At 36.3% G+C, this 21,523-nt stretch overlaps 1 protein-coding gene across 5 annotated transcripts in view; it reads right to left on the reverse strand.

Annotated features, from left to right (window-relative positions):
- LOC105035160 (uncharacterized) overlaps nt 1–21,122 on the reverse strand; it is a 129,288-nt gene extending 108,166 nt beyond the window's left edge. Inside the window, exons 1-10 of one of the 5 annotated variants that reach the window (XM_029261861.2) lie at nt 20,744–21,122; nt 20,301–20,378; nt 17,134–17,246; nt 16,903–16,996; nt 14,375–14,418; nt 14,169–14,237; nt 8,165–8,238; nt 6,867–7,074; nt 6,612–6,677; nt 6,420–6,499 (exon numbers count right to left, since the gene is read on the reverse strand). In XM_029261861.2, coding sequence (XP_029117694.1) covers nt 6,420–6,499; nt 6,612–6,677; nt 6,867–7,074; nt 8,165–8,238; nt 14,169–14,237; nt 14,375–14,418; nt 16,903–16,996; nt 17,134–17,246; nt 20,301–20,378; nt 20,744–20,858 — 941 coding nt within the window. In that variant the 5' untranslated portion in view covers nt 20,859–21,122. Of the gene's footprint in view, nt 1–6,419; nt 6,500–6,611; nt 6,678–6,866; nt 7,075–8,164; nt 8,239–14,168; nt 14,238–14,374; nt 14,419–14,508; nt 14,527–14,653; nt 15,388–16,902; nt 16,997–17,133; nt 17,247–20,300; nt 20,379–20,743 lie in introns of those variants that run through there. The other 4 variants (XM_019847253.3, XM_073249863.1, XM_073249862.1 and 1 more) reach the window with 4 other exon arrangements.
- Between the last annotated feature and the right edge of the window lie 401 nt (nt 21,123–21,523).

A 21,523-nucleotide genomic window follows, 5' to 3' on the forward strand; every position in this document is an offset into this window, starting at 1 on the left:
AGAGAAGAGAGGAGGAAAAGAGGGGACGACGACGTAGAAAGCCAGTGGTGACCCATCGAGGCAGCCGGAGGGCCACAAAGGCCGCCGTGACTCAGTGTCATCCGATAGGATATTTAATCAAAAGAAATAAAAATAGAGGAGCAACGGTACTAGAGAGAGGCGCAGCCGACGGAGAGGCCACCGTAGGGTGCCGGATAGCCACCATAGCCATCGGACAGCGAAAAATGTGTGAATGGAGCCGCAGCCGCAGAACAAAGGCGAACATCCCTATTCATACTTCATCGTATTTTCTTAAAACGATGATGAATAGTGAAACCGACACTGGATTTGCCAACTTCATTATTTCAAAATATTTTTTAAGTGGAGATTTTTTAAAAAATGCCGTGAAATAGAAGCGATCGTCCTTGTTTCACAACCATGGTGCCACACGTTGTGATTTCGCCGTCCAGCGGCCATAGCGGCCAACCGGAGGCCCTCCGACGGCCTCTTCATCGGCTTTTCCTCCCTCCTGTTCTTTTCGTCCCCCCTCTCTATCTCTCTCTCTTGATCAAGATTTGAAGAAGGAAGCAGAGGCCTTGGCAGCCCTCCGAGCATGCCCACCGTCTGCCTATGGCCACCGCCAGCAACCCCTCCGACCACCCTCTCCCTCCCTCCCCCTCCTCCCCAATTCCCTTCTTCTCTTCTGTGTCAGTTTGCACCGGTCCGGTACAAACCCATATCGACTCGTACCACCGGCCGGCTGGCACAGGTCTCGATTCTGGTTCTGTGGTCCTTGGGCTACTTATTTTTGATAGACAAGTTATTATCAAATTTAAAAATTCAAATGGGTGATACATAGAATGGAACTTCGTGGTCTATCATTTTAATAACATGATGAAGTTGCACCATGTAATCCAAAATACCACATGATCTATAGTACAACTCTAGGCCTTAAGAAACTATCTGATCTTGACCCATGGAAGAGATTTAGGCCTTGTTTGGCATTTCTTTTCGAGGGCCAAAAAGCACTTCCTGGAGGGCCAGAAACGCTTTTGTGTGATGTTGAAGTGTTCAATAAAAATCTTGAAAGAATTTTCTGCTTCCTCCAAAAGCTGAAAAAAGTCAACTAAGGAAAAACTCGAACTTAGAACTTTTGGGCAAAAGCTCTACTTAAGAAGTGTCAACAAGTAGTTGTTCAAAAGCTTACCCAAGAGATCAAGGTTCAAGTCCTTGCAATGGAATTTGTTTAAATCAATTTAAAATATGTTTTATTGCCATAATCATTTAGATTGTTTTCTTTTATTACCATAGTCATGCAATTAAGGATTCTGAATCTCAACCTTATTATATTCATTATTACTTGGTAATCACCAATAAAAACTAATTATATTGGTTATTACATTATTCAGATACAATACAAAAAATAATTCTTAAATTAATAATACCCTACAATAATGCACAGTATAATAGCAATATAATATAATATAATATAGTAAAAATCGAATGGTATCATACTATGTTATAATAATATTATATTATTATCATGATTACTATAGCTTTATACTCATACTAAAATAATAATACTATTATATGATAATAATATAAAAATCAAATACTATTATAAGTTGAGATTTTTGCACGTATACCCTTCTAAACATCCAAATTTGCATGAATACCCTTTCAAAATTGATATTGGCATATATATCCTTATACAATACTTGATTTGCATGTATATCCTTCTTTTTCTTTATTTTTTGTATATATACCCACGTCATCTAACGCCGTTAAAAAATTAACGGTTTAAAATTTAAATGACTAAAATACCCTAATGGGTATATATGTAAAAAAAAAATTTAGATGGGTATATATGTAATTACTAATTTACAAGGGTATACAAATAAATATTAATTTTGAAAGGGTATTCATGCAAATTTTGATGTTTAGGAGGGTATACAGGCAAAAATTTTTAATTTAATTTTTTTCTATTGTATGTTATTTCAACGAGATGGAAAGAATTTAAACACATTAATTAATATCATAGTTAGGGTGATTCAAGTCCATTAATTTTTATCTATTGTTTCTTTGTTGGATATGATTTTTATTTTTATTTTTATATCATATTAATTTTTATTTCATATATGATTTATCATGAATAGTTGCTTATTCCATGTCCAAACTTATTAAAATGGAGCAACCACTTTTCAAGTTGAAGATGAAATTTGGAGGTTATTTTAAGAAGATTAAGAATTCTACAAGAATAAAATATTATTTTGGGAGACAAAAAAGCTGGTTAGTTGATGTTGACCACTATTCTTACATAGATCTATATGATGATATAGTGCACATATTCAATTTGAAGCTTGAAGACACCATAAAGATTTGGTCTGTGATTAGACATTTATCATCTAAGTCTTATATGATTCTAGATACAGATCATAAACTAATGAATTTGTTTGAAGAATATAAAAATTTGATGGAGTGCTTCTTATTTATCACAAAAAAGACTAATGATATACAGTTTTCTCAATCAACACTAGGTAGCTAAGATCAAAGTAGAGGTGAAGTAGTTGCAATAGGGGAGGTTCAAGTGGATGACCAAAGGAAAAACCAAAGACAGAATGAAATTGAGAGTCCAGCTGCATTAGGGACTGATATCTCAGCTATTGCTATTGAGAATAATGACAATAGATAAACAAAATCTTTAAACAAGTGAATCGTCCCTACTATAAACACCAACAAAGAAGCAATAGATAAAATTAATGTACTTGAATCACCCTTACTATGACATTAATTAATGTGTTTAAATTCTTTCCATCTCGTTAAAATAACATACAATAGAAAAAAATTAAATTAAAAATTTTTGCCTGTATACCCTCCTAAACGTCAAAATTTGCATGAATACCCTTTCAAAATTAATATTTATTTGTATATCCTCGTAAATTGCTAATTGCATATATACTCTTATAATTTTTTTTTGCATATATACCCATAAGGGTATTGCAGTCATTTAAATTTTAAACTGTTAATTTTTTAATGGCGTTAGATGACGTGGGTATATATACAAAAAATAAAGAAAAAGAAGGGTATACATGCAAATCAAGTATTTTATAAGGATATAAACGCAAATATCAATTTTGAAAGGGTATCCATGCAAATTTGGATGTTTAGAAGGATATACATGCAAAAATCCCTTATAAGTTTATAACGCTATATTATAATAAAAAAGTCATATTATTATATTCAAATATTATTATAATATATTAATAATATAAAAATATTATTATATTTTATAAAAATATAAAAAGTTATTATTTATTATATTATTAGATTAAAATATCAAAATAAATAATTTATAAATTAAAGATACTTTATAACAACTTTTGAAAAGCGGAAACACACAAACAATAGAAAGTACTATGCAGTATCTTTTATTGTCATTTTCTGTTAGCAAAAGCGCTTTCTCCATTTCCTTACCAATGAATGTTAAAGTTATATGACACTTTAAAAGTGTAACTAACAAATAGCAAACAACTTTTTATTAAAAGCTCTCCTAGTGAAAGCTCTGCTTTCCAAAGCTCTATAGACAAAGCAATCTTGCCTAAAGCAATGCCAAACAAGGCCTTAATTGTCTAAGGCTATTTTCATCTGAAACATAAAGACTCTATCATGGATTGTACGATCTTGACAACAATAAGGCTGAAGGAGAGAACACTGGGTAATGGACAAGATGATAAGAGGGTTGTTGATGGATCAATTTATGGAGAGGGGATATTAGATATTTGACTAGGTTTGGGACAACTGTTATTATGCAAGTTGTGACTTAGGCCTTGACAATCGAATCTAGTCTTGAGTTGAGGCCCATACTAGTGCCACATTGTTACTATGTGGTACGAGGCCGGTTCAGTGTACTAAGTATTGGTATGTCCTAAGAACCGCATATCGGTACCAAAACAATATGGTACGCTCCATACCATTTGGTTTAGTATGGTATGGCAAACCTTAAAGGGATGATCACTGCTGAATAAGGGATGAGAGAGAAGGAGAGAGGAGGATCAAAAAGGGCAGGAGGCAAGGAGGGAGGGAAAGAGGCAAAGAGAAGGGGGATTGAAAGGGGCCAACAATCGCTGCCACATAGGGGGGAAGCGAGAAAGAGAAAGGGGGAGAGAGAGAGAAGTGGAGGACTTACCTCCATCATAGCCGCTGATCTTGATAGAGAGAGCAATGGAGCCAGGACTCGATCGGTCTTTCGTCTTCTAGAAGTGGTCCGAGGAGTAGGTAGATTCTAGCTTAATACTACATGCAATTTTTCATGCAAAGAACCCAAACTCAAATCCTTCAACTTAGATTCTAGCTTAACAATAATACATAGGTGCATGTGTGTGTAGAGTGGAGAGAGTGTGAATGTGTTTGCAAGAAGAGACAATCTGTCGTATCAGCACCAAGGCTCCTACCAAACTAGTGACTGGTTCCATATGGTACGGATCCATATTGCACTATGCCAGGGCATATCAAAACTAATAGAGGGAGGGGAATAGGGAGAGGAAGAGGAAGAGAGAGTGACCGGGGAGGGAGGGAGGAAGGGGGAGAGAGAGGGAGAGAACCCTAACCCTAAGAGAACTAGGAAGAAAGGGAGAGAGGGATGTAGAGAGGGAGGAGAGGAAGGGTGAGAGAGAGAGAGGGTCATACCTCGGTTCAACTGCATTGGAGTTGGAATCAAAGTCACTGTCGAGGTCGATCGAGGGGAGCATCGGAGTCACCATCACCAATGGTCTTCAACATTGCGTACCGTGGAGCCTTGAAGTTCCCATTATGGTAGAAGATCGATCGAGAAGGCAAGAAAGAGAGAGATGAGTCGATCGAAGGCTTGAAGGGTCGAGACATCTCGGGAGCCAACAAAAAGAGATCAAATTGTCACATAGGCTCATCATCTGATGCAAAATCGATGTGAGAGGGATAAAAAAAAGAGGAGAAGCAAGGGGGAGAGCTTTTTCAAATCTAAAACTTATGAAGCATCAAATGAAACAAGAGCTAGCTTTTTAGCTGAATCTAAGGTAGAGGATTTAGTTTATCTTTTACCAAATCTAGAAGATGAAGCTACTGAGATCGAAAACATGGAGTTCAACACCTTACCTAGTCCAAAGCGGTCCTGCTAGCTCTATTCTATGGTCTAGAGGCAAGCTGCCCACTTTCGCACCTTTCTAAGGCGCACTTTACTCCTTTCCTTAATGAAGGAACCGAAGTAGATTGAGTTAGAGCAACCTTTTCGGAACATCACAAAGCAGTTCCCTGTGTGCCCCTTTTTTATGGGAGGACTCAAGGGTTTATTACAAGAGCGAACCGTCCCGAGCACCTGAACCATCATAGTACTTGATCGCTACAGTTTGGTACGGGCTCAAAGGCCCCAAACTACCAGGTTCAGGACAGTTTGGCTAAACCTAAAAAAAACTATAAGCAAACAAATGGTATAACCTATAGAAAGATAGTTTTAAACCCAAACAATTTCTAACAAAGGTCGAAAACGTAGACTATGAACAAGCACATAAAATCATAATGCTCAAGATTTTTTGGTAATTAGATTTTAATCAATATATGAAAAGAGATGTGACATGGTGATCTATATCCGATTTAAATTTTGAGTAGACAACTTGACAGAAAGAAATTCCCTGATCTACTAAAAATTTCAATTAGAAACAAGTTTTCAGGAATTGTAGAGTACCAAGGCAGAACCTTGGGCACCACATGGACTCAAATTGCACTACTGTCATCAGCTGGATCCAACGCAACACAGAGCAATTGGAGACCCATTTGCTCCTTTGAGACATGGATATCCCTACATGACTTCGCTACCGTGTCTGTTCAACATGTTTTCCAGAAGGCAAGCAGCACCACTGATTGGGTCGCTTTCTCGATGGCAAAACACACTGATGACTGGACCTGGCGACAAGGTCAGACGTGCCTGCATATCCTATAAGATATTTTGTTTTCTGATTTTCTGGGGTGTACTCACACTCAAGTAGTGTGAGTGCCTATTTGTACCCAAAAAAAAAAAAAAGAGGAAAGAAACAAGTTTTCAAGACAGAAGGCATAGTTAGGTCAGGATTGTTCCTAGCCTATGTCTCCACAAATTATAGCCGAAAAAAAAACAAAAATAACTTTGTTTGGGTCTATGAAGGTAGAAAAAGGAAACAAGTTTATATATATAGAAAAATTTGTAGTATAAGCATGATAACTGTTTGTTGCAGACATAAAATGATGATGACAACATAACCACCAAAATTTTCTATTAATTCATATGTTATAAAATGAAGCAAGCAGTGGAAATTATTCAAGTAGTACAATGAGTTTGCACAATTATGCAAAAGTTCATACTCATAAATGACACAATCTTATCAACAAACAACCAAACAAACCTAATAGTTAACAGTGTAGAATAGACCTACTTTTTTCTAAGAGCACAAATGGAGAAGTAATCCCAGAGACTTAAAATCTGTTGCAACTGAACCTCATTCAATGAGACAACCTAAAAAAACAAAAAGAATGACAGGAAGAACCAATATAACTTATCTTTAAAAAATATTAAAAAAAAATACACATTCAACAATGAATCATCAGATGACCATAAAGGAACAAACCAAGGTAGTTAGCTCAGCAGTGACGTCATATTGAGGCACACCATCAAGCTTTCCAGATTTGTTTGTCTATACAGGCAAAGCACATTATACTGAATATAAGCATTTCTTGCATGGACAGGTTCAAAAATGCAAGAAGAAATTATAAATTTGTAATTCAAGGGAGCTCTAAAATTTAGATCTAACCAAATGATAACACAAAATATTACAGTAATCAGGCAAAAAGGGAAACATCAAAATGTTAATAAACTAGCATACCTGCAGAAAAACTTTAACCTCAAATGGATGTATTATATAGTCACATCTCTCAGACTCAAAGTTCAAATTACAGCATAGCTGGGGGTCAGTAGCATCATTAATACCAGACAAGTTTTGGGTTTCCTCTAACAAGTTACAGTAAAGTCCGACATTTGATATTTCAACAGCCTTGTCAACTTGGCTGCCTCTTGATTTCCCCATTGAAGACCTTGGAAAAAAAAGTAAATAAATAAATAAATTATAAAGTACCAAAGCTAACTGTATGCAGAGAAAGTTAAGCATGCCGTCTACAAAGCATTCCAACAAAGAAAAAGCAATCTGCAATTATAGAGGAACTCATAAATAACACAAATAAGAGAGTAACCATTAATTGATAATTGATACATAAAACAAAAACTTAAATGCATGCATGCCACTTCTTTTAAGGCTTTATATATTAACTAAACAATGAACTATAGGTTCTTAGAGTTCCAGGAAATGAAGAATGAAAGGACAATCTTTTCTAGATATGTATGCACGTATGTACGTCCATACATATGTATGTACGTCCATACATACGTGCATGCATACATACCAACATATCTAAATTTAGTTCTATATATACATCCATACATACATGCATATATAGCAATCAAGTCATAAAATTTAGTTCTAAAAGCCCATACAATTCTGTCAAAATTCTAAATGATTAAATTAGCAATTAAAGTGGTATCCTCAACTAAAAGTTGAATTTCATTTAATAAGAGAAATGAGAGTCCTAACAGGCTCCAGCTCTTTCTACCAAAATTTTAATGATATAAAAAAATAGAAGTTTCTCCAACTATATGAAAAACAAAGTAAATTCAGTTACATCAGGCTAAGATCTCAAATTTTGAAAACTGAAAAGGATAGGATTTAGCACTTTATAGCCAAGATCTGATTCAAAACAGATGCGTCTATACGTATGTACAATTCATAAAAGAGTAGTTGCATAAGAAAATGATGAAGTGAAATCGACGCATATTTATCTTGACCAATAAATTGTTGGACTGATTAGAGGCTAAAGGCAAAAATTAAAAGCCTCCATCCATAACAAGGAATCACTCTTTACTTGGCCTTCCTTTAACTCAAGGAAAATTGACGAATCCTGATGGCCAATGTTTCTAAGTATTCTGATAGGATGGCAAATAAACTGCCTGCACACGAAACTTCCACTAAACAATAAGAAGTACTAAGTACATGGAAGTCAAGCCAAATTCGACAACCAATAGAACTTCTGTCACATCATATCCTTCTTCCAAATAATGTTATAAACTCACCCAGTAAAACTCTGCTTCCATGTATCCGTCATTACTGTAAGACTTGAAAATCTTAAGCCAAATATAAAATTTTCCTGGAATGGAATCACCAAGATTAGTAACTTAATAGAGAAACAAAAAAAATCGGTAACACATTCAGTTGCCAAAAAAAAACTAAATGAAGGGAAAAGAAAACAGTAATGAAGGAGCTGCAGTTATCTTTATTTCTTCCCAAACAGGGCCATCATCAAAACATACAAACTAATATACATATACAAGTGCTCGTGGTCTTCAATATGACCATCTGAAGTTGCCAACAGGGTGAGAAGACTGCTCAATTCCACATTCCTACAAAAGCATTTCTCGGTCCATCATGTTTAACACATTAAGAGGGCACCGTCATGCTGATTGCCAAGTAGAATAAATCAAGGTTTAGGGAATCATACCACAATACACCCTCCTTGTGCTCATCAAATCTTGCAATTAATATCGTTGGTGAACAAGATCAAACCACCAATTGATTGAGTTGCAAGTTCAAGTGCCAAGTCAATGAGTCCAATCACTGGAAAATCAAATTTATTTATGAAAAATAACACCGGAGAGGAGAGATGTTGAATGGTGTTAAGGTGTGGAGAGGTGAAATTCAAAACAATCACAAACTGAGGCAGGCCATCGCAGAGGGAGGAAGTCAAGCAGGGTGCGATGGGAAACACTGATAGCAAAGTTGCTGTTGATAGAGGATGGCAGAGAGGTGCAAGGTCCAAGCAGAGTGGGCAAAGAGACAGGTCAGCAACTATTACCACTGCCCTCACATCTGGTGACGGCAACAATGGAGGACAATGACTTGATGGGGCTTCCTCGGTGAGGGCACAGTGTTTGGGGAAAAAGTGTCCACCAATAAGCACTGGAAAAATTGGTGGATAGGAAGGCTGTTGGAGCCTTGGAGGGAGACCAGCAGGTGGTGGGGCAAGCCATCAAGTCATTTGGAAGATCTTGTGGCAGCATGGTTAGAAGAAGGCTGACAGTGGTAGGACCCAAGGACACAGCCAAGACATATTCAGTAATTCTCAGGACACTAGAATGAAAAAACTGTAAGTGATGATGAGCTGATTATCACCTAAAAATGCAACAGACTTTAATAATGATTAAAGTGGCATAGTTTGAGGAGAAAAGTAATTGCTTGATGTCAGTTTTCATAATGTCAAAAATTCTACCACCCTACATTTCTAATAGTTCAAGTGGATCCATGGCTTGGCTGAGTAATCTCAAAGTGGGTGATGTATCATAAAAACAAAAAGTACTAGGTCAAAACTTCATATTGCGAAGCATAAAACTAAACCAAATAAAATCAAAAAAAATGAGCAGAAATACATACCTTATGTTAATGATTCAAAGTCAAAGATGGACCCTCCAAATTGGAGATCCATATTGTTGATCATGACCTACACTACTAAAAAGCCCTAGAAACCACCATCACCATGTTTTCTTGATCTCTAACCTATGCATGAAGTGGGTGCAAAGTGAATGGTTTTGCATCTTTTGCTGATATAAGACCTTGTTTTGCTATGATCTAAGCACCAAAATCCATCGATTTTCAGTCCATACATGTCTTAACATCTTTAGATCATGATCAACAAAGTGGATTTTCAATTTAAATACTCTATCATGTATGATAGCCCACTAGTAAAATGAAAAACAACCATTTTTGCATCCATATAATGCATAGGTTAGATACCTCCGAAACACATTCTTTTAACTATAGGTGCTTTTACAAGTGTAAATCATGATCCATGTATGGATATTTGATATGGATGCCCTATCATTGATTTTGGAATCCCAGAGTCTTCCACCAAAGATTTACATAAAGCATGTCGTCCAATTCAAAAATATTCAATAATATTACACATTTAATGAATATGAAAGTGTTAAAACATGAATGAGTTTTAATTCTATTGTTGTGCTACAAAATTGAACAATTGACATGATAACTCTGATCCAATAACCACTTAAACAAGTAGTTTGATATTTCATCTGGATTGGGCATTCTTGGAGTCAGATCACTAAATTTTGGGCAACATGTGTTATTTCTTTGCTATAATATCAACCTATGAATTACACTTTGCAATTTTTCATAGCAATAGAAAATAATATGTGGATTGGGGCTATTGGGGTTTATGGTTGCATCATTGACTATAGTCCAAAAAAGATTGGGAGTAGCATCATAAAGAAGACTTTTACATGCAAAATTTATGCACAAAATGAGATTATCTTTACAGCTAATTCTTTTTTCAGAGAACATTTGAAGTTAAAATAATCATTACCTAGAAAATAAAATTTAAATGTTCAAGTTAAAAACACCTTGAGGTTCAAGGACATACTCATCTAGAAGAGATATGAATAACAATATTATATCCAATATAATCTAGGGAAGTCACGAGGGTCAACATGTTGACCTTTATAGTTCAAAGAAAGGATCTAAATAGCAGCCCAAACAAGATGTTATGAGGTGTGCCATAATGACCAGCCAAAACCAGTTTAGAAACCAAATTTAAAAAAGATTGGAGCCCCTATTTTATTTTGGAATCGGAGCTCTGCCCCTGTTATGCTATGGCTGAAGGAGAGCCCCCTCCCTCCCTCCCTCTCTTTTCCTCTTTCCTTTTCCCTCTCCCCTTCCCTCTCCAGCTCCCCTTTTTCGGTACATCATGAGTCAGCACAATGCGATACCACACCATATCATACCATCAGGCAACTAGTATGAGTCCCAGTACCAGTTCCGCCACCTCTTGACATTCTAGATCTATCCTTAAATACATATATGAGCCACAACAGAACCTCACTCTATCAGGTACTCCTCCCCCCCCCCCCCCAACAATAATTAAAAAAACCCCACCAAAAAGAAAAACCCTTCCCTTCAAATTGGATATCTATGTGAATGTACACAATAAAGTCCACACTCTTTTAAACACCAGCTAGTCATTTTCCCCACACCATTCCCATTTACAAGCTCTTTTAATGGTAATTCCTATCAGATAAGGAAACAATTCATTATGGATGTTTGGTAAAGCACTTCACAGTTCTTCATATCTTTAAATGGAAATCATTAACATGAAAAAGAAATATGATTACGGATGACTGAAGAAATTCTAAATAGATATGGCATACCAAAATCATCTCCTCTGTATTATTCTGCCTCCATCAATACTTTTCTGTCTTCCTTACGCCAACTTCCTCTCTCTTCATTCACTTTCACTCATTGACATATGGTTTCTATACTGAATTGAGCTCACTCTGGCCTCGCAGGCCGGGCCAGAGTGGGTGCGAGCTGGAGCTGCCATAGCTTATGGCTAGAGCAATAGGAGGGGGCCAAATAAGAAAAATATAGACTAACATTAGAATTTTTTTTTTTAATTAGGTGTTTTACCTTTACAATTAATGCTATTTTCCTTAGTTTATGCAGCTTCTAATTGTGCATTTCTTTTAGAATTGACCATTTTCTTAATACTAAATATAAACTATTGTTGCATATTATTTTATGATAATAAATCAATCAATAGTATTTACCAGTTCAGTCCAGTACAGCAAATAATTTTTTTATCAAATATCATCATTTTTTAAAAAAATAAAATGCTACAGAAATTTTTTTAATAGAGGTCATTGCTTGGTCCAATGGTAAAAGGCTTGGGCCAACAAGGGCAATGGCGTGGGACCAAGTCCTGGAGCAGCCAATTTGTATAGAAAAAATGGTTTCTCTCCAATTTACCACTCCCCTGCACTGTCGGGACCATAATGACGTAATGACCTATTCATTATTATTTCATAAATCAGTTGTTTTGGCCCGCTAAGGAAAAATTTTTAGCTCTGACTTTGAAGTTCAACATGGTGATACCTAATTAGTTTCTCATTAAAATTTGAAGGGGAAGCAAAAATATCAGCAGTTTTGATACCTTCTCCAAATCTGTGACACTCAAAAATCAATTAAAGATGCAATTGTTTGACTAGATCATCTTAAGAATATATGCAACCTCCAATGACGGTTTTCAATTTTTCAGATATCCAAAAAAACATAGTTTCTAGGGTCCATTTGGAGCCATGTTCTAGACAAATATGAAGGAATTAAATAGAATGTCATACACCAGTAAGAGCACCTCAAAGTTGTTGGCTTTGATCCCTGCAAAGTCATAGGCTTTTAGGTTGCACTAAGGTTTTACTCAAAATAATTAGCCTTTTTTATAAGAAAAATAATAATAAATGAGAATATGCATAGCAATGTTCAACTAGCACACAACCTGCCCATGAGAATATGCATAGCAATGTTCAACTAGCACACAACCTGCCCAGGTGGAGAAGGCAATGCTAGAAATTTTATAAAGCCTCATACCATAAAAAGCTATGACAAGAGCAGTAGGAAGTTTGTCATGGGGACAACAAGAAGGATGGGTGCTTGCAAACATAAGTAGGCTGTCGCACTCATAATGTTTTGCGCACCTAAATTTCTGGTGCTTGTGGATGGGGGGACCTAAAGATTTTCTATAGGCGAACTGTAGGATTCAACAAAGTAGGAATTCAGATCCCACCGGGACGTCCCGTGAGACACCGGGACGGGATACCATCCCATGTGTTGGGACAGACCATCCAGCTAGCATTCCGATCGGGATGCTTTGGGATATCCTCTGTTCCAAGTGTCGGGGCGAGGCGAGGCGGGGTGAGATGGCGATGCATCCCGTTTCATGAAAAAATCGAGACAGGCCCGTCCCACGGGATTTAAAACCTTGCAACAAAGGGAACTCCCATCTTCTTAGCTGCTCAGAATTGATATGGAAACACTGAATTCTCTTATGGACATGGCAATTTTTTAATGGAATTTTAAGACCATCAAGCTTACAGTAGAATAAGCCTTTTAATTCTCATAGATGACATGTTGATATTTGTCAAGGAAAAATAACAGCATTGGGCAAATTGTGAGAGTTTTTCAGCAAACTTGGAAAGTGAGCTGCTTTGAAGGTCAGTAGGCTTGCTTATAGGTCTTGTTTCTAACTTAATATCATCTTTTTTATACTCCAAAGCGGAATTTAAAGGTCTTTAATTGGTGATGAAACAGGCATAGCTCTTCCATTTGACCAGCCTGCCAACTTGGTCTCCTTTGCATGTCCCCCAGATTAGAACAGGATTCTCAACTTTGTAAATTTGAATTTTACTCCAAGTATAATTTTCTAAAATTAGAACTTGAGACCATGTGAGACTACAATCTCAGTTTCACAAAGACCCAAACCACTATTTGCAATCATATTTTTCTACTTACAAAACCATGAAATATATCCAACAAATACTAAAATAAGATCAAACTCATAAATGCAAATAATATGGTAGATGGATTTCTAACATATAGATTAGCATAAATAGCAGTCAAATAAAAGCTCGAAACTTTTTACACCATTATTTGTGAGAAAGACTGCAAAATTTTCAACAAGGAGAATAGATATAATTGAGAAGATGTGACCGGCATCATTGCAAGCTAACAGGCAATGGAATTATTTAACACCAACATATTCATCTCATTTAATCCATTATGAAAGTCAATACGTGATTACCCTTTAGATTTTCTTAACTATATTCCACAAAATTTTAGCAAATTTCGGCTTACAGTTGTCAACATTCTCATGATGCCAGACGGTTGTTTCACCTGGCTTGGCCACAGAACAAGGTATGGAAGAAACGCAGACATTTCCTTGAGTTAAATAATAGCTGACAAAGGATTATGAAAGAATATATGAAAAACATACATATTACAGATTTAAGAAATCAATGAGATATTCTATTTCCAAGCTTTTGAAAGGAATGCAATAGTGCCGATCACACAAGAACACTTAGGTTGACAACTGGAAGTTCCAGGAGATATATCTGAGCATAGTTAAAAAACAACTATAGTAATAAAAGAATATTAAAAGAATCATGAAAGATTTCCTTGGACAAAAAAGATACTTATTACAAATGTCAAGAGCTGCATAAGAAAGTGTAGAATCAGTACCTGATTATTATGAGAATCAATGTATACAATATGAACATTCCGTACTGAAACTTGGATGCTGTAAAGAATCTGTATACAAAAATGCCAATCAGAGCAGCATTGTACAACTACTTGATCATAATCCAGAACTTGTTTTACCAAGTACTTAATATATTATAATTCAGAATTTGCTCATCATAGAGACTTAGCTAGTCAAACATATGCACCTTCGCAGAAATGTACGAAATAAATGATTGGCCAGCCTGATTGTCTGGAAAGAAAAATGACTAGTCAATAGTTTGCCAGACAAGAATAAAGACTCACAAAACATATAGAATACTATGTGGATAAAGAACTTTACATGTATGTAAGGACGCACCTGCAACCACATTAGATTACACAAACCATTCATCCTACTATAACATCTAAAAATGCAAAATTTATTAAAGGCACAGAAGTATAATATGAAACAACATAGGCAGAGTAGACGCAAGTAAAAACAAAACCTTGAAGCTCTGGCATGACTGCATTATTTAGCATACAGTGTGCATCAGTGTTTTCAAACTGCTGATGTGGGCCCCACTGTTTTGGTGGCCAGGTCTTGGGTTCATGGTTTGACTGCAGGTCAACCCCAGGCAGACCATCTGAAACAAGGAAAAAATCTATTCCTTTTATTAGGACGTAAAATAGGTGAGGCAATGACTTATCTCAAAACCCTCCAATTCATTTCCTTCCCTTATCGCCTCCTCTCATCACACCATCCTGCCTCTTCTTCCACTCAGGGCGTTGATGTCTCCATGCTCCAATCTCTGCACCAACATCAGCAGCCTATGTCAGCACTAGCTCATCCTCCACCCTTGGTCTAGCACCAGCACCTTCCTCCTTCAACCCTAGCACGGCAGTGTCGTCCCTAGATCTCAGAGCGAAATCATCCTTCTCCAATCCCAGCAACGGCAGCATCCTACTGCGACTCTGCACAAGCTTGGTCCTCCTCCCCCATTTCCAAACCACTGCCACTGTCCACATTCTTCCCACTGGCAATTGCTTGGGGCCAGGCCATGAGGAAGGGATCTCAGCACCAGCAACATCCTCTGATTCTGCACCAAAGTTGCCCTCTTACCCAATTATCAGAGTGCTGTTGGCAGCCACATCCTTAGTACCAGCACTGCTTGGGGAACAAGCTAGGAGGGGTTCTCAACACAGGCGGCCAAAAGCAACACCTCAACCAGCAGCCACATCCCTGTAGCCATTGGAATTTTCTTTTAAGAACTATTGACCCACCAGTCTGATCATCTGCTGACCTGGGCAGTTCAAGAAGTCGAACCGCTCGGACCAACAACTCAAGCAAGTTTCAACAATTCCTGCTCGAGATCTGATTCGATCACAATAACTGGCAATGATGGGTACAGCAGGTTAACCCGATCAACTCACCTAGGTCTTAAACACTAGTGTAGACATACAAGATCGAGTATCCAAGAGATGCATAACTGCGAGTGAAATGCAAATGGGAACAACCAAAACAGCAACTACCAAGTACTCGAAGGCAGATTAGAATTAACCATTTATATATGCAAGTAAAAAAAAAAAAAAATCTTGAAGCACTGCTTGGTATTAAAATCCATACTTGCATTATTCGTGCACAAAATATAAAAGTTTCAGAAAGTTCAAGTAGGTTCTCAAAACTCTTTGAAGCTCAATGATTTGTTTAGAGTTCATCCAGTGTCACTGAGATCATAGATACTGTAAAATATAAGAAAGAGGAACCCTCCTCTAGAAAATCCCAGGATCTCATTTCTTATTAGAAATGCCATTTTAATTCAAGCTGAAAACCAACCTTCAATTTTTGCATCACCAAAGTCCATAACTTCATTTGTCATTTTTCAGCCTTCCAAAATATTGTCCAAAAACTTCAGAGGATTCCAGTAGATTCTATATGAATTCTAACTATAGCAAAGCATGAATAGTGACTCCCCATGCAAAAAAGGGTGTCTCAGTGTACAGGGCTCCCACCATTAGAGGTCTAGGAAGGGTCAGATGTATGCACCTTATCCCCATATGCAGAGAGGTTGCTTCCATATTTCAAACCCTTGACACTTAGGTCACTAGTGGAGAAACCTTATCATCGCACCAAGGCTGCCCTCTAGTTTCTCCAAACACAAAACTTTAATAAAATATAAGAGAGAAGAATCCTTTTTCAAATATCTAAAGCATTTTCCTTGAATTAATCTCTAAAGCTGCATGGGTCACTAAGTTATTTGGTAAGACATATAACATGGTAGCAGTTTGGGATGGTGAGTTTGGACTTAGTCACACCAAGATGACAACCAAGAAATTAGTCATCTTCGTGCCTCTCCAAAAATTTACCAATAACTTAGACAAGAAGTTTGTATTGGAGGAATCAAGAGCCCTATGGTTATAATGCTTATCAACTTGAAGTTATCTTCATGGGGGAAAAATCATCTTAATAATAAACCTAGGGTCTCATTCTAATAATAGATAGTTATGATTCTATTATTGTCTTACTATTTTTTTATGTGTAAAACCAACAACACTTTATTTGTGTTTTCGGAGAAACTGTGAACTCAATAAGAGGACCAATGATGAGCACAGACTAATAAAATTTCAACAAGGAGAAAAATCATATGGAATAGTATCATCCAAGAAGTATAAAATTTCATTTTCCAAATACTGCAACTTGATAACACTATTTCTACTGCCAGCAGAAATCACAAATCAAATGACTCAATAAACTCACCACACACTCGCTTGGAAAATTTTGCCAATTCTACTGCATTAAGTTTGGCCATTTTGCCAGCTAACTCCCTTTTTCCCACTGAATCTGAAGTCCACTATACGGAAAAGTCATAAAAATTCTCGTCATAATCAAGCAAAATCATCATTTGGTTATCAGCTTAAATATTTCAGATCACATAAAATAAAAAAAAATCTGATCATTATATAGATTATGTACATGCTATAAACACACCTCATTATCATCTCGCTGGCAGGCACATATGTAGACATCTTCCAACACAACCCTAATAGAGTCCCGTCCCAAACTTGTCCAAGGAATTTCAATGCTCAACTTCCCGATTTGTCCTGCCATAATAGGAAAAGAAACTTAGCTACTTTTGAAATAGGCACCAGTTATAGATATTTTTAGAATCCAGAAAGTACAAAAAATAAATAGTATTCAATATCTGAACTAGATTGGTGCACTAGTTCATGTTTTAAAGATAAAATAATAAGATTTTCAAAGCAAGGTAATTCCCTATGTTAGAGTAATTAATTAAGATCTCACCATATTTAGTATAACCATATTTGGTTACAACCATATTTAGTATAGCCATATTTGGTTATAGCCATATATTAAGATCTCACCATATTTAGTTTGTGTCCAAGTACATTGTATCTAGTATGTGTCCAAGTATATTGTATGTAGTAGCCTATAAAGGCCCTTTGAGAGACTAAAAGAAATGACATAACAATTCTCTTCCTTCTCTATAATTCTTTACACCCTACTTTATGAGCAAGTGGATTATGCTAGCAACAATAAGAAAAGGACTTAGAATGATTCAGAAGATGGTGGCAAAAAGGGCAAAGTTAGGTGCTTCATCTCTAAGGAGGCAACACATTTGGGTTTCCAAAAATGTACTGCAAAACTCCATTGCAGTCCCTTTCCATCAAAAGGAGGGGAAAAAGACAAGGCAGATAAAATATATGAACCCCAAGCAATCCTAGAGGTCATTTTTCTCGTTTTAAGACTAAGATTACAAACTTATATATTTGAGGCTATGAACCCTAGATGGATAAATATCCAAGTTAGCATATTGATACATCAGTTTATTTTTTATCACCATGTTTACAAAATATATGAATTAAAAATCATCACTCTCGCTCATTGCTGCAAATCTTGCTAGTGCCACCTCTCTTACTCCATCCAAAGTACATAGAGAGAATGATAGAACGGGAAGAAAGACAAACACTAGCCATCTGTAGAGAAAGGATTAATATTCAAACACTTGTTCATCTGATGTATAAACCATGAATTCCAATACACTAGATGAAAATGCTTCTGGAAACACAAAGTAGCTGATGGTGTCGACTAGCTATGCAAATCACCTTTTCTTAAAGCCATATAGGGGTACATGAGCTACAAGGCTTAGCTAAAGTTTGAAACAGGAATTGCTCTTACATTTGTCATGCATGAATTATTAGAAAAGTTCTAGCTGACCATGGCATGGCATGGCATTGGCATGCAACACAATAAAACCTTTTTTCTAAAGAATGAGATAAGACAATGGTTCTCTAAGAACTAGCACATAATGTTAATCTTGAAAGTAGTATAACAAGGACAATTTTAATAGAATAGAATAATATGGGAAAATATTGAAGCAATGACAATTCTATTTTACCATACCAAGCAATACGGGGTATACTATACTGACCCAGCAGGATACCAGTATGGGCCTCAAAATATCCCCATACCAACACAAGATGCTATTTCCTATACCCACTCCAACAATGTACCATGTGTCAATTCCAAGATGTACCATAACATTTAAGTATTAGTCACGACTTGCAACATTGATATCAAACATAGGCATTAAGATATCCTTCATATTTTACTTGCTTGGCTACAGCAAGTCAACAATTTTGTAAGGACTATTAATATGGACTTCACTTCGATGTGTAGAGTATACACTCGCTTTTTTATTATAAGGATAAACAAATAGTATATTTCAATACAACACATTGAATTAAATTTATAAGAACTAAGGAAAGACACCTTTTTGTTTACTATATGTTGTTACCTAAGTGTTTGTATGCTTCTTAGTCTAGCGTTCATCATACCGCCTCATATCGAATGGTACAGGGCATCCCATACCATACCAATAAGCCGAACCGTCTCATACCAACACAGCCATACCGTACCGTACCACATACTGACATTATAATGAGATTTTACCAGTACGAGATCCGGTACCGAGATGACAAACCTTGCTTCTTACCCAATGTGATAAAGCAAGCCTGCTACTTTGTTGGCTTAAATCCTCATACCACTAAAGCATGCAAATGCATAAGTCAGCACATACATTATGCATAGACAGCATGATTCTTTAAAAGCAAAAGTTAAAGTGGTCATCAAACTGCACTGTATCTACAAGAGGTAGGGTCAACAAGGTACTAACATGATAAAAAGGTAAGTGCATGCAAGCATTGACACTGCATATATCAACCCTGAACCAACACGTGCATGATACATTCTAATTTTTGCTTAAATAAGTAATTCAATGATATCAAAACCATGAAATAAATGTTTGATTGATCATAATCACGAGGTGCAAAAGTAAGAAAAATCAACTAATGGCATTCTTAATCAACTGTACACGTAAATAAACCACTAATATGATTTCACTGTCTATGTCACCAAAGCATCATGTTTCTTGGAATCTTATATGAAAATCTTTTTCAGACAATGGAAGAGGGTTTGTTGTGAATGAGAATGAGAGAAACAGAGCTGTCTTGTTATAGAGATAATAGTTATATACTCGCAAAAAAATAAAGAAAGCAGTTTAAAGGAAGAAAGGCGACACAAGTTAGTTATGAATGTATGACATAGCAAATGATAATACATCCATTTGTAGGCCAAGTTACACTCATCAAAGAACAAGTCGACAAAACGTAAAATAGCATTACAGGGAGTAGTCCCAAAGTGTCCCAAATTTAATAAGCTCCCTGAGAAAAAGTTCAACCTTCTCGAATCAAGATGATGACTATGATTTATTTTAAAAGGAGAAGAAAAAGAGAGAGAGAATAGTTAAGTAGAGAAGGGAAAGGCTATGTACTCTACCATGCAGTTTGGAAGTACATCAATCGTTGCAGATAAATGCAAGCATATCATAACAGAATAAAACAAAAACTTGTCAAATAAGAATATTTTGTATAACATTAACTAATGAATGATTGATTGGATTATGATTAGCAAGCATATGAGTAGCAAAATTAAATACACAAATATGGATGGTGACACAAATGCAAGAAGAAGAAGCAGAACAAGAATAAGAGGAAGAAATATGGCCGATTAACAAATATCTAATCTGATCATCAAGTATGGGAAGCTAACAAAGTTAAACAGCCAGATAATAGTACCATTCTTCAGTGCAAAAGGCAGCTGCAGATAGTCAAAGGCTTCAAGTATTAGCTCTACTTTCTCCAATAATATTTGTCCTGCAAAATGACCTAAATAATGTAAGTTTACCATTGGAAGTAATAGAAAAATAATTAGAGCTGATCCTTATACCGTCACCGGAACTCGCTCTCTGTAAAATCCTATGAGGATAAATATAAATCATAGAACGGATAATCCCGTGAACTTATCAAGATAGTTATTGGAACAACAACCTATCCAATATACATAAAATCCCACCAAGACTGTTCATCAAGGAAGAGAGGAGTAAGGACGATCGAGGGCAATACGGTGGGAAAACTTGGATGATTCAGTTCTAGAACGAAGGAGGAGATGAAAAGCGAGAGGAAAAGAAGAAGATTTAAAAAGTTGGGAAGAGTAGGAGACTAGGAAGTAATGATTTCACCAATGCCAATTTTGAGCTGATCTTTTTGGATGCCCTTCACGTAGCCGCCGAGATAGCCCTCGAGCACCTGGCTGACAAATCCTTTGAGCACCTGGCTGACAACTCCTTCGAACATGGCTGGCTGAAGAAAAGCGTAAAACCCTAGCCCCTCCCTCGCTGTATAGGTCTTCAGAAGAAGATTAAGATGGCAGAGTTTGAAAGAGAGAGAGAGACTCGTGCTCTGCGGTTCGGGCACTTAGGTTTTGGCTTCCCTGTCTAATTTAAGAAGCGCCTCGAAGGACCGCGAGGAGCTCCCCAAAACGACCATTGTCGTGGCGGAACGGCGGAGAGAAGGGACGGGAGGGAAAGGGACTTGGGCCAAGGGAACAGTGAAAAAGAGAGCAAAAGGCGGTTTTAATTGAGAAATTCTTCGTGCACCGCAGTTGATGCAGAAATAATACACCGCGGTTTTAAATCATATTATCATGATTTTTCAATATATATTCAATATTTATATTTTTATTTTTTTATTTAAAATTTTAAATAATAAAAATATAAAAAATTACGACATTCCATCGCCACTTTCTATATATATATATATATAATGATATAATTTTTCTTCCAAAAATTATAAAAAATAAAAAATATTTTTATTATTAAAAATTTATAAAATTTTTAAATAATAAAAATATTTTTCACTTTTTTATGATATTTAATAAATTTTCTATATGTAGGAAGTTATAATTTGATCACGAGAAGTCGTAATATAAACGTAGGATGTTATAATTTTTTAAAAGTGAA

This window comes from Elaeis guineensis, chromosome 16, assembly GCF_000442705.2.
Source record: "Elaeis guineensis isolate ETL-2024a chromosome 16, EG11, whole genome shotgun sequence".
Lineage (NCBI taxonomy): Eukaryota > Viridiplantae > Streptophyta > Magnoliopsida > Arecales > Arecaceae > Elaeis > Elaeis guineensis.